Source organism: Halictus rubicundus, chromosome 12 (genome assembly GCF_050948215.1).
Source record: "Halictus rubicundus isolate RS-2024b chromosome 12, iyHalRubi1_principal, whole genome shotgun sequence".
NCBI classification, from domain to species: Eukaryota; Metazoa; Arthropoda; class Insecta; order Hymenoptera; family Halictidae; genus Halictus; species Halictus rubicundus.
In genome coordinates, this window is record NC_135160.1 from 14,497,600 (window position 1) to 14,511,316 (window position 13,717).

At 42.5% G+C, this 13,717-nt stretch overlaps 2 protein-coding genes across 2 annotated transcripts in view; one reads left to right on the top strand and one right to left on the bottom strand.

Moving 5' to 3' along the window:
* Positions 1-931: 931 nt before the first annotated feature.
* Positions 932-2,816, bottom strand: LOC143359898 (leucine-rich repeat-containing protein 57). The gene has a single exon (XM_076798247.1). The coding sequence runs from the start codon at positions 2,366-2,368 to the stop codon at positions 1,652-1,654; it is 717 nt and encodes a 238-aa protein (XP_076654362.1). The 5' UTR covers positions 2,369-2,816; the 3' UTR covers positions 932-1,651.
* A 37-nt stretch (positions 2,817-2,853) lies between these two features.
* The window catches only part of C3g (C3G guanyl-nucleotide exchange factor), an 85,138-nt gene continuing 74,274 nt past the window's right edge, over positions 2,854-13,717 (top strand). The window contains exon 1 of the mRNA XM_076798243.1: positions 2,854-3,059. Coding sequence (XP_076654358.1) covers positions 3,026-3,059 — 34 coding nt within the window. The 5' untranslated portion in view covers positions 2,854-3,025. The remainder of the gene's footprint in view (positions 3,060-13,717) is intronic.

Sequence of the window (13,717 nt, forward strand, 5' to 3'; positions counted from 1 at the left end):
CAGTCATGTCCGTTGATAATGCGGTTTAGAATATGTGCGAAAATGCAGCAGTGGGGGGGCCCGTGAATTTTAGTGTACGGTCATGGTCGTTAGCTCGGCGACCTATTGTGGTGCAGGCATAATATAAACAATTCGTTATAAGATAAATACAAATTCAGCTGTAACACGATAATTATTAACGATTAATATGATTAATGAAAATATGCAGGTTTACTGGTATGAACACGTTTTTGAAAATTCGAAGTCTGTACAAAATTAGAGCAGTGTGTCTTCCATGCACAAGATTATCGTCGTCTGTACCCTAGGCATGCACACAAGTTTTGCCAAACTTCAAATCGCCTAAAACAATGTTTCAAGTATAATAAACCAAAATATCTTTACCGATGAACATCGGACAATATCAATGAATACGACATTTTTATGTTAAATCTAAGAATGGCGAGCATTGCTAACGATTAATTATGCATGACTTGCTGTGATTAATTTGCAAGCAAAATGCATATTTGTCGTTATAACAAACTTTTATGCGCAAGAAATGGTTTTGAATATTCTAAAAGTGGATATTCTTCAAGAAATTTCATCATTAATTATTTTAATATTAATGGATGATTGCTGCTCAATGCGCTCTAAAATTAGCCGTAATTGTTCAGTCGGGAAAGAGTGGAATACAAATATCTTATGCCTAACGAAGTAATTCATAAGCAACTCACGTATACGCAAGCGAAGGGTTGCTAACTTGAAAGTTAACACATGTAACATCTTTTTACTATCTGCAACTCACCTGTAGCTTTTTTTTTTTAATTTAATTTCAGCGGTACTTTCCATTAGAATAGCGCAGACGAGGTTCGTTACTTTGCAATACAAAACACATCTATTTACATGCTTGTATATATTTGCATTTTGGCAAGACATAGAGAAAGGGAAAAGGACAATGAACTAAATAAATAAAGTATTTATTTTCACAAAATTTGGATCGGGAAAATGCGATTATAACAATGTCAAATGGTTACAATAAGTGGTTACAACATTTTTTAAACATTCGAAGCACAATGTTTAGTCGTATAAGATTTATTTTGTATCGTTATAAATTCATTACGAATGTAACTATTTTTGGCATTTCGTAGATCCAATTTAATATTGCATAATAAACATATAAAATTGTTCATAAATTTATTTAATAATGCAGGAGATTTGTACATTTTGTTGTAGCTGTAATGGTGTATATTGGTGAAATACAAAATACGAAGCCGAGTATTGTTTTGCAAGTCGTGTAGTACAAAATATACAATGTATGTGGCACGCAATATTGTATTAAAGGAAATATTTATACAATCTCGTCACTCTCAGCCGATTACGGTATAAATAAACGTTTCGTACGAAAACGAAACTTGTTTTAAATACTATATTTACGAAGATGTGAAAAAGTAATATTTCGGCTTATCAACACATCTAATAGAAATAGTTTGTACAATTCCGTATATATATTACAGCTATTGTTCAGTACAATAATTGCGCGAATCCGTGTAATACCATTGGCAAATTACGGAACAATTGTATAATATCTATTATCAAACATGTTGTACAATTTATATTCTACACGCTCATCGATCGATACGTGAACAGATTATCCTCTCGTAATAATGATTCTGCTTCAAAACATTTTTTTCTTCACCGCGGTATATCTTTCCATATAGTCGTCGTAACAGTCAAGATCGGCCAGTTGTTTCATCTCGAATAAGTTCCCTTCGAGGGCTAGCACCGATACTTTCGAATCTTTCAAAATTCTCCTAGGCACAGCGTTCAACTGCAAACAATTCTCTTCTAGTCTTAACGTTTTCAGACGCTGACATTCCGCCAGCTTCTCCGAAATCGTCGATATCTGATTCTGATTGAGGTTAAGTTCGACCACATGCAGTGCTGCGGCGGCGTCGGGAATAGTCGTGATTCGATTCTGCGACACGTCCAGCACGTCTAAGAACCTTAAATTACAAAACATTAGGGGAAACTCGGTGATCTGATTGTTCGAGATGTTGACCTGTTTCAGCCGCGTTAATTCTTGCAAAGAGAAAGGGATACTTTTGATTTGGTTCGACGACGCGTTTAAACATTCTAATTTGGTCAACGCTCCGAGAGCATCGGGCAGTGCAGTCAGCTTATTATGACTGATGTTCAATTGCTTCAGCAACTTGAAGCTCCCGATATCTTCGGGTAGTCGAGCGAACTTGTTCTCCGATAGATCCAGCGTGCGTAACAGCGGCGCCAAGCCATGCAGATGCTGCGGGAACTCGTCTAGCTTTCTGTTCGAAATGTTTAACGCACCGGTCTTCTTCGCGGTTTGATAATGCTGTTTCAAACCAGAGTTCCCCATTTTACGCCGGCATCAAACGCTCGACCGTATTAGACTAGATTCTCTGGTTATAGATTCTCGAAAGATGCAACAATCAGAACGATACCTTCATTCATAATTGTTCTTGCTGGTGTTCGCACTGCTCACATCTCTCGCACGATTATCATTGAAAACCGTACAGATATATTGTTGCCGCGGACTGTACTCAGGTGTACTTTTTCCTGGCACTGTACTGACGTATTCAAGTCAGTCGTTGCGCCGCCACTATACCTCCGATTAATTTTCACTGGGACGACACTCGTGCCGTAATGGTCGCAGTCGGCTAAAAAGTGTCGCAGTTGACGGCGTTACGTACGTGCTCGTGGAACATGTCCCCCGGGTGAATATCAACGGTTCGCGGGCATCCCTTCTAGGCGAAAAATTCGGTGAAATGTCACCCGATTGACAGTCGGTCGGCCATATTGGCCAAACGGTTCTGTTCAAATCTCGGCCGCGCGATGGCGGTTCGCGCGCTCGCGCCCCGAAACATGGCTGACAAACGAAGATGTAGCGGTGCACGTCGGGTTTACATCAGACTGAAAACGCCGCGGCAGCCACTAGTGTGTAGTTTACGATGCGGTCGTTCGCGGAAATGGTGAGATAGTGTCGCGGCCCGAGAAGACATATTACCGGCTAGCCATGGCCTCGACGCCGAAGTCGGAGAAGCACGCAGGTGAGTGAGACCGATACTCTCTCCTATGTACTATGACCTACGATCAAAGAGAACGTACGATGTTCCGTGACAACGACGGGGCACCCGGTCCTCGCCACCCTTTCTATTTTCTTCGCCTGTCAGTCAACTTTTTCACCTTGTCCCCGAGGAACAGCTCACGGGACACCGTGACAGTGTATCGAACGCCACTATCGCCTGGTACCCGTGATCATCGAAACGTTAGCGATCATTCACGGACGCTACCGGACGCGAAATGTCAAAAGCATATGCGTGCGGCTCGAGGTCCTATCTTCAATTTTCTCCATCGTCTCACGGACCACACGGATTACACGAACAGAGTATGCGATGCATTTCATTTTTTTCCACGGGTGTAATATACCCTCTCGATGCACGGTCAGGCTCGTCGAATGTCAATCGCGAATCGAGGGGTTCCGTGCGAGAGGGAGCTATACCATGAAACATTAAAAAATCTCGTTAATTCTGCCATCCCCTAGTTATTATCCCATAATTTATACCTACATGGCAAAATACCTGCCTCTACTATGATTTGTGTGTACGAATCATTGTCCTCCCTATGTGTTATGACTTCTGTGCAAGAGAGCGCTATGCCGCACAGAATTTTTAATGTTCGTAACTGTCGTACTGCAACTGTTTCATTCATTCGGCAGGGATGACTTTAAATCATTTTTACAAAAGCACGTGTTCTTGCTAAACTGGTCAATTTTAGCCGAGTTATTTAATGTAAAGAAGTTTCTACATTTTTCTTTATAATATCTTTAGATTATTAAATAATAATGTTATAATTGGTTAATGTTGTTAAGTACTGTACTTCTAAATAAAATATTCGATATTTGCAAAAGTTTGAATGAACTTTTCATAAAAGCCTTAATATCTCCCTTTTGTGAGGAACCTCTCGATTGCTCGGTAGTGTTCTTTTTTTCTGGACATACTATTCCGCGGGATTAGGCCTAAATTGGATAGGTCAGTTTGGACAATTCTGGGTCGAAGTTCGCGTGAAGTACGGGGGAAAACCGCGGAAGGTGGAAGCATTGTTTTCTTCCCCCTCCTGGCTCGTGGACCGTTCGTCCGGGTGTTGCGCTGTTTTCTTGAAAAAGGCGGGTCGTGCATTTCGTGGCGAACGCGACGACACTGGTAATAATACGCGGGTCGCCTGGAGTGTATGTCAATAAACCGTCCACGCGCCAGGGGCGAGCCCAATGTAATTCGAACAGCTGCCCGTATCACGAGTTCTGTTGCCCTGCGTTCGCACCCCCCAAACAAAGAGTTCTCCCGCCATCGTTGCGACACTATTTCCACCGCGGTCGTATCAACCCCATTTACGTAGACGTGAAATAAGATTCTCTGTCGCTACAAACTAATTTATTGCGAGCGGAGAATGTTGCCAACTGATTCACGTTCAGGTCAACGCTAAACCCACCGACATTTCATGTATATCTAATCCTACCATGAGCGGTCAAGTGATCGCTTCGAAAAAAAATATGTATCTTAACACTTTGAAGGTTGAAAACCCGTCAAAATGACGGGTTCCAATATTTTTAATTTACGATTATTGAGATTGTGAAGATCCATCTACGTGGAATTGCTCAACAAACTTATTTCCGTAGGTATTTATTATTTAAAAAATGGCTGAAAACTTGGATAGACACATTCTTCTTATTTTTATAAAGTAATGTGAAATACTCACTTTTAATGCTCCGTAAACCTAGTGTTAATGAAATAAAAATTGCGAAAAATCAAATGTGTGATACTGAGTAATCCTCCAACTTTCTCGCATGTTACAGATCCTAATCAAGTTTAGTAAAATGAATATATCAACGTAAACATTCATTTTAAAACCTGCACAAATAATTCCGTCACCCAAATATGGGTGATGCGGCACCGAACGTGTTAATATAGAAGACACGCTATGAAATTCTTTTCGGAAAGTAAACAATAAAGAAAATTGTGAATATTGAAAAATGGGTTTTACGTATATTATAGGAAAAGTCGATAAGTTACATGGCGATGCAGCAACGTTGTATACAAGAAATTCTAAACGAAATTTCAAAAACGGTCATTTGACCGCGCGTTGGTAGGTTTAGTGTTAAGTTTAGGAGCACTGATGATACCTTGGGGGAGAGACATAGTTACTAGAATTGTCTACGTAGAAACCAAAAGGTGCCGTTGGTCACGGTCATTACTAGTTTTCGAAAAATTGTTGAGGCTTATTGTAAAGTAGATGTGGTATTAATAGGATTGGGTGGGCCAGAATGATGGAGACTGTTTTTGAAGCTTTAATCGATCAATAAAATATAATAGTAAAAAACGTTCCCGAAGAAGTCTGAACATTTTAATATCAATTAGACGAACAAAGGATAATTTTCGTGATAGAAAATACGTATCCGATACCGAATGGTTTTCAATGAAACGAGGACAATGGGTAGTAGCGTGTTGTTCGGAAAATTTGCTTATAATTTTCGTGTCTCTAGTTCTCTATTGTACATTAACAGGTGCAACTTATCAGAACTGATACGTTCGGCCTCGTAGTGGTGCTGATGGACAAATACACTTAAGTAAAGGCAGTTTGATCAATTTGCTGGATAACGAGTACCAACTAACTCCGCACCCTACGTCATCTGTCGCTGGTAATTGCGTTTAATGCGAGTTGATTTGTAGCCGGTTGAAATCGTTGCGTGCTCGTCGTTGCTCGCCGGTTGCCTCTAGAAAAATAGAGCCGTTACCAGGACATTTTTACCGGACAAGAGCGACGAACGATCAGCAGCGAAGCCGACTTGTAGATTAGACTCTATTTTCGTGCCTCGGTTTAATGAACGAAAGACGAGAATAGAGCGAAACCTTAAGAAAACATAGCGTTGGCCCGCGGTTTACAATTATTTTATCCTCTGCTGTGTCAACTATCCGACAAACCGAATCATAAACTCTATCGCAAATAGGATACCAATTATTTCAACTGCGGTAAACTAATATTTTTGATACGATCGTGAACTCCTTTATCGGAGGATGAAAAATTGACCGACTTTGAACGATTACCGTCTCGAGTAGCGTTAACAAAAACAGTGTAACAAAGCACCGGGTGGCTGAGTCATTAAAGGTTAGCTATAGTTAAAAATAGAAATGTAGGTGCAACAGTATAGAGATCAACCTTTGTGAGCGAGAACTGCTTTTAATGTCGAAGATGCTCAAGCCACGTCTGACAAGAGATCGCGTAAACACGTGTAGTCGCACGAACACTTAAAGAGGATCTTACCTGGCCGGAGACTTTTAAAGGTAAAATGACCTGCCAGAGAGATGCGAGCGAAAGCCTTACAAGCAACACTTTTCCATACTTGTGTTCCATGAAAAGAGCTGATGGGGTTGCCGAAGTCAGGGGGCACTCCAGCGTTCCTGCTAGGAGGAAATTGCTAAAAACTGCAAAAATGAACATTTTCCGAGTCACCTATCCAAGTGATTTGCATAACACAGCGCGGGTAAATAGCCGATTAATGAACTTCACCGTAACATACGCACTCGTGTTCCCGGGAAGAGCTGATGGGGGATGCTGAAGCTAGCGAGCGCTCCAGTGGTCCTGGATATCCGAGCGCTCGGCTGCACCCTTCCGTGAGTAAATAACTCGAGCGTTCGTTTAGTGCCGGGGAAAACACAAGAAATCAAATCCCTGGCCAACAAGAAGCCGCATCTCCGGGGCCATCGCTGGGGCCATCCATCCACTCTAGTAAATTACGGCGCCGTCTTCAAAAGAAGAATTTTCCGTGTCGTCGTTGACGGTTTACATCCGAAAGAATCTCGTTAACCGAGGAGTGTACCCGCGGATGATCGAGTTTCTCCCGGACATAGACATCGCGACATTGGACGGGAGGTGAAATGCTCTCGTAGACCGGTTAACGGGTAGCTCGAACCTGGAAAAAAGAACGGGGGTAGGGGAAAAATGGTAGGTTTCGTTCGATAAACCGAGCCGCTACCGGTTCGGTCAATAATATATCCGGCGTCGTCGCCGGGGGATTTCTGTCGGCTGGTTACTGAAAAGCGAACTCTCATTAAATTTCCAGCCGGGCCGGGGACGTTAGTTCATTGAAATGAATCTATGGCGTCGACCGGTGTCGTGCAACGCCGGTGGAACGCCCCCGCTCGGGCCTGCGCCCGTCGAGATTGAACGTCTTTGTCGGTTCTCCCAAGGAACAGCCAGAAAAGAAAAGTGAAAAGGCGCGAGATCGAAATATGATTAAATTCTGTTCGGGCTTGCCACGGGATCCGTTTTCCCTCCGCGTTCTCTCTCCCGTTTCTGGGCCGCGGACATTGTGTCCATTATGGGCTTTGTCGGAGTCCGGCTGCCTTTATCCGCTTCAGCTTCTCTCTTTCTCTCTCTCTCTTTCTCTCTGGAAATAGGACAACGGAAAATTCGGGAAGTTGTTGCGAAAAAGAACACGATAAAGTCTAACCGATAGGAACTGGAATGGAAGGTTCTAGCCTGGTTCTGGGTACTGGTTGATCGGAATCTCCTGCGAGGTTACAGTCAGGGTACAAGCTAACGATGCTCTCTACTCATTGACCTCCTCCAGCACACTTTCAGTTTGCTCCGAGATTTTTAAGGCCTCGATGAAGGGGGAGTCTTGCGCTTACTCACAAGACAAATGGCCGTTGCTTACCTATCGAGCTAACTATACGAGCAGGGACGTTGGACCAACAGACTCGTTCAAGCTGGAACCAATTTGTATTTCAGGAACTCTTCGTATCTTTATGTAATCGGTGCGGATCTTTAGGCAAAATAAAAATTGTCCGAGTCGATTGCAAAAAACTGGAGGCTAACGAAAATGTATTTTTTCTTCCAACCATCCGACGGTGGGGTCCACAGGAAATATCTTTGAAACTATGTTTGAACGAAATTGATAATCAAGTCGTTTCAGTTTTGCGTTTAATGCATTTCCGTCACCTAAAATCCGAAGTATAGCAATCGAATATGATGGAAGATACGAGCATCAAATCGGTCCCTTCCCGAATATACGTCTATAGGGTGCAGTCGGTAGATGAAGCAGGAGTTTGATAGCTAGACGCGTTGATTAGCTAAGTATCTTTTGATGTACCGATAGCACAGTATCATCATGGAATATTCCCTCCCCATAAACGGAAACATCTTCCTTGTAATCGCACCACCATGCACCGTTCTGATTACGCGATAGCTCTAGCTGACAGTAGGTAGACAAATTATCGCGAAATTATGTCTACTGCTCCCCGTAATTACCAGTGCCAATTCCAAGTGGCGCGGTTACAGAGAGGGAGACCGCTATACGTGGATTTGGCATCGCTATCGCACGCGTCTAGAGATTTATTTAGTGTGCAGCTGAATTAAAGTAAACGTTGTTCGATGGGATACACGTGGGCTTGGAGAGGAGTCACGTGTGTATATAGGGAGAGCTTGACTCGTTCAAGAGCATGCGGTATTCGATGATTTAGGAAAATAGGAGAATTTCCTGTTTCGGTTGCTACCCCCTAGATTTTATGCATTTATGATAAAAGTGGGTACGTGCAATTTAATTATTGGACACAACCTTGTGTATTCTTTTCAGTCATTTGATAATTAATTTGCACTTTATTAACTTCGAAAAGGTCAATTTTTTATGAACTTTATCATTTAACGCAGTCGAAGCATTAATACTTCTTGGTCTCGCGCGTTCCCAGAAATTAATTTATTATTCTGATGTCACCGTATTTAATACAGTCGATTAGGTTGTCTGGTACGGCCCTGGATTTCTGTGGAGGAATTACGATCCCGCGCAGATTTTCTTGCTGCTGGTCGTCCCTGTCCAGTATCAGTTGGCACAAGCCACGGCCAAATGTTACCCGTTCTGCATCAAGTAACGATGCACTGCCAGAAACACGCACGCACGTTGACCCGCGCAAGGGTGCACCCCGCATTCACTGACAATTCATGAATATGCATCTGTTTTCACGTTTCGCCGGGCAGATACGTGCGCGCCGACGGATTAGATCGTGGTGCACGTGCGAAAACCGGTCGTCGCACGTGTTACCGGTGATCCCTAATTTAGCTGTTGATCCGAGGGTTGATGCTAGCCCTTTACCTTAACTCTCGGCTTTTCCACGGATTTCCTTACCAACTTCGTTCGCGACTCGGCAAATTAGTCACCGTTATACATGTACGCTGCTTATCGACCGTTATCGTCCGGTATTATCGCTCGGATATTTGCTCGAAGTTGCAGTTAATAATCCGAAGCATCGGGCTAGAGAAGTAGTTTCGCGTTAGACCGAGTTCAACGCGGAGGATTGTGACAGTGTGTGGTGTCAACTCGTTACTGAGATTGGTTAACTCGTTTTACCGACCGGTCAACATGGTTCTTGGATTTAATTTTATCTGGAGTGAGTCTTTACGTTGTTTATTTGTTTGATCACTACTACGACTTGCATTACTACTTCGACCGGCAAATGATGGATTATTTTAGTTTGTTGCGGGACGTGTTTATAATTCTGTAGATGTAGGGGAAAATGGTGAACCTAGAAGAAAATATTCGTATGAAATATATGTATAAGCGATTGTCGCTGAATATCTTAAATTTTCTATTTAACACTGGAATGATAAATTTTTTAATTGTTGGGATTATATAAATTTGTAATAACATTCGTTCAAAATTGAACGTATTTATTTGAACGCGTGTATCTTGTTCTTTAATTGTTTATCAATTGAAGTGCGTTGATAGTAATCTTAGATAATTGTAGACAATACGTTCGATAATACTGTTGACGATAACATCGTATTACGAGTACCTACTATTGTATTGATTTGAAAGGAAACTGTATTTCATAATGAACTTGGGGAAATTAATTTGAGATAGGTTCGTGATAAAAGGTTAATTGGGTACAGTGGACTTTTTGATTTAGATAGATAGGGTTAAATCAGCCACGTGCAAAATCTTGCATTTCAAAACAACAGTAAGTAAGTCAAGATAGCACTATGATCTTGTAATTATTCTTTTGTTGCAATGTTTCCTTTAGGAAGATTTTGAATATTTTTTATTCAAGTGTTATGTATATTTATTGTTTCCGCTCCTATTGTTTTTATGGGTTTCTAGCAGTTTGGCTCAATACCACTGAATGAAAAAAAAGTGAATGTGTACTATTTTATCAATTTTCTTCACTGTTTACTTCGTGAAGTTAATTGATTCGGCGCACGAGCGACTTATAGGAATGTTTCTATTTTGCGATAGAGTTGCTAATACAACAACATCGTTCGTATCTTATCGATCGTATTATCTTCACACTGTCATTCTTATACAACTCGAAGGGTGACATAAACTTTTATACACACGGTCAGTAATAAAATCAATTTTTTCAAAAATGAAATCCCAGTAGTGAACTTCTACGAAATTCAATCCGACGTTTCTTACTTGTTTCTATACAAAACGATTTTTCTTGTCGATAGTTACGCAGTGTCCAAACCATTCTATGCAAAAGATCTACCCCAACACTGTAACTATAAAATACTATCAACGCTTTCACGAAGGGATTCAAACTGCAAACTTTAAGATCTATAAACAGTTTATTCATGCGGCAGGTATAAAAACCATCGAATCGACTGCAATCTTGCAGATGTAGGTTAATATCTCGCGATAACGAAACGTTATTCCCTGTTGCCTTACGTGTGCTCTCAAAGAACAGAATTATCACTGGTCTCTTGCAAATTCAATTGAAATTCCATTCGCGATAATAAGCCTCTGGTAAAATAAGAAAATGAATTTTTCAAAATTTCCACAAAGCTTGCTCGAAATGGAGCGATCTTTCGCAACCAAGACGTTCACTGGGGGATGTTCTTGGCAGCCATCGATGGGGCGCGAATCGCATGATCGCGTGACCATGATCATTCGAAAGCGCAAGAGCAGGAAAAGGCCGGAGGAAAAATGAAATTTCCGCGGACCAATGGAATCTACGGGCGCAATGGCAACGACAGTGCTCGGGTCGCGTATGGCAGCGCGAGAGGGTGGTGTCAGCGAGCAAGGGAAGGAGGAAAAGGCAGTTCTTCCTAGCCGTCGCATAACTGACACAGTGCCGCAAGGGTCCGCAAATAACTTGTTCCTCCTCCTTTGCTTCTCGGCCTCTCCGCGTCCTTTCTTCTCCTCTATTCGTCTCTTTCTTTCTATCCTCGTTGAAATAAAGAACGAGCGTAAGTGTCTGCCTCGGTGCGAGGTCTTTTGTTCCTGCTCGTTGTTAACCCTCCGGCTGTATACAGGGTGTCCCAGTTGTCGCGACCAGTCGACACGTGTCCGTTGCATTTTAAGTGGACGCGAAAATAGTCCGGAGAAATCTTCCGAGATTTACACTGTTACGGTTATGGAACTTTTCGATACACTTTTATAATGTTGTAATTGTAGGTTTTACGCAGTGACTTGAATCTCCTTTCTTAGTCTATATATGTGTATATTTCGAACGTTACACTTTAGCACCAGAGTGAGTGATCCCCGGTTTCCTCACGTACGCATTATTACACATATTGTTGCTTAATACAAACGAAGATGTCGCGATTACAATTACGATCGGTAACGCAGTTTCCTGGTTTCCAACATATAATTTTAGTAATTGCGAAGGAAAAAATTGGGAACCAGTCATTTTGACTGGTGCGGTAGTTCTAGCGTTAAGGTTATACAGTTAGTTTTGCTGAAATTATTAGCCATGGAAAGGTATGACGAGGCAAATAATTAAAAAAATGGCAGAGTTTCCCCTCAGGCCTTAGATAGTAGGTAAAATTCGCGCGGCATTGAACGCGTTGGCCGTTCGGGACACCCTGTATCTATCTGGCCGCTGGCCTCCGCGTATCTCTCCTACTCCTACGGCCGTTCTCCTCTCTCGCAAACTTTTGCTGGCCTGCTCCTCTCTCTGACCCGTTAAAATAGACAAGCGAGCCTTCTTTCCCGGCCAAAGTCACAGATATCACCGGCCGATTCTGCAGCGGATGGTCCACGAGCAACAACAGTTCACCTCCGATCCGCGAGCTAGCCGCTTCTGTCCGGCGTGTGCACGCGCCTCGGACCTAGGGACCTGCTTGGAACTCGATCCGTATGGACCAGATTTACGCTCGGTGGTCTCCGCGTAGACGCCCGCTCGTTTAGACGTCGCGCAGCGTCGTCTCGTCACCGAACCCGTTGCTCGATTCTTTATATTTCGCCGAGATCTCTCCGCGAACGCCGCGTCCCGAGAACAAACGCAACGTCGCGCGTTTAATGGACCGGAATCGATCCCGGCCGGGACAGCTACTACACCTTGTGCTACCTTCTGGTGCGCGCAGCGCTCGCTCCCCGATCGATCGGTGTCTTTGGAAATCGGGCAAAGACGGCCAACAACCGGTATAGTTTCCAAAGTTCTTTCGAGGCGCGAGCTCGTTTACGTGCGAAACGGGCCCAGTCGTTCGTCATCCGGTTGTCGCTTTCGATAAGCTCCGGTTCTTCAGGGTCCGACTGCTCGAACATCGTAGACGCGTATCTGCTCGACGCGTCTAGTTGGCTTGGAATTTGTTTGTGATTCGAGATAACGGCGGCGCCTTGGGTAACACGACCTCAAATTCGGAGCATCGTGATCGACAATCTGTCTTTGCGACTGAACTTCGCATTGACCTTGTTCAACGCACAGTGGACCTGTCGAGCCTTCAGTGTTCCCCGATTGCTGGAAGCGAACGATTTAGCGACGATTTTGATCGAGACGACAGTGTCAACGATGCCACTTGGACATTTTATTTAATGTGAAGTGTCGTCACCGGTGTGAACGCGCCGTTATGGAACGGTAACGGTTTGGACAATTTAGTGAAATGAAATACAAAGTGAATTGTCTATAGGTATATTTAGTGATTTAGTAATTCCGCAGGTTTCTATGCTAATACTGAGCAGATGTTTGTTAGAAACGGAGAAACGACAGCGAGGAATCACGTAACTTGTAAAATTACACAGTTAGTCATTGCATTGCGTCTGTTTCAATCTGTGAGTTACTGAATCTTCGATTATTACGAGGCAAGAAGTAATAAAAGATAACTGCATTGTTTTAATTGACCGGGACTATCAAACTCTCTTTACAGCTCATTTATTTTCACTGGCAAGCAGTACGTGTTTCGTCTTCTGATAGATCTTATCACCGAGTATAGAATCCGCAATAATATTGTGTGGGACAAATAAATAAAAAGTTCATGGGTTACACGAATAATGTAGGAATTGCAGAGCTTTTAGCAAATATTGCATTTTCTGGAAAACAAACTTTGAAACGTTGATTATACGATTATTTTCGTTTAATTTCACTATTACGATATCTGCTGGTCAGCAATAAATGGATCGACTTGATCTGTAGGCTGCTAATAAAACAACTCCAGTTAATTCGCGTTGTTGCCAGTTTAAACATTCAGATACTGAAATTCATTAAAATATCTCGAATTGGTTCTGACGGAACCAATAGCCTGTTTTTATACATAGGCACAGTATAATTGCGTTCACGAATTGATATTGAAAACACGTTCGATAACGCGCACTTTTGATCGATACACAAGGCGTTGATCGTTTCGTTTCTCCGGACCGATCGCTGTTTTTTTATTTTTTGCCGGTTGGAGATTAAAAGATCTCTTAACGACCTAGATCACGACACGCTGGCCGATCTGG

What these genes read in the sequence shown, in the direction of transcription:
- LOC143359898 (XM_076798247.1), bottom strand. Translation starts at nt 2,368, where the DNA reads ATGGGGAACTCTGGTTTGAAACAGCATTATCAAACCGCGAAGAAGACC.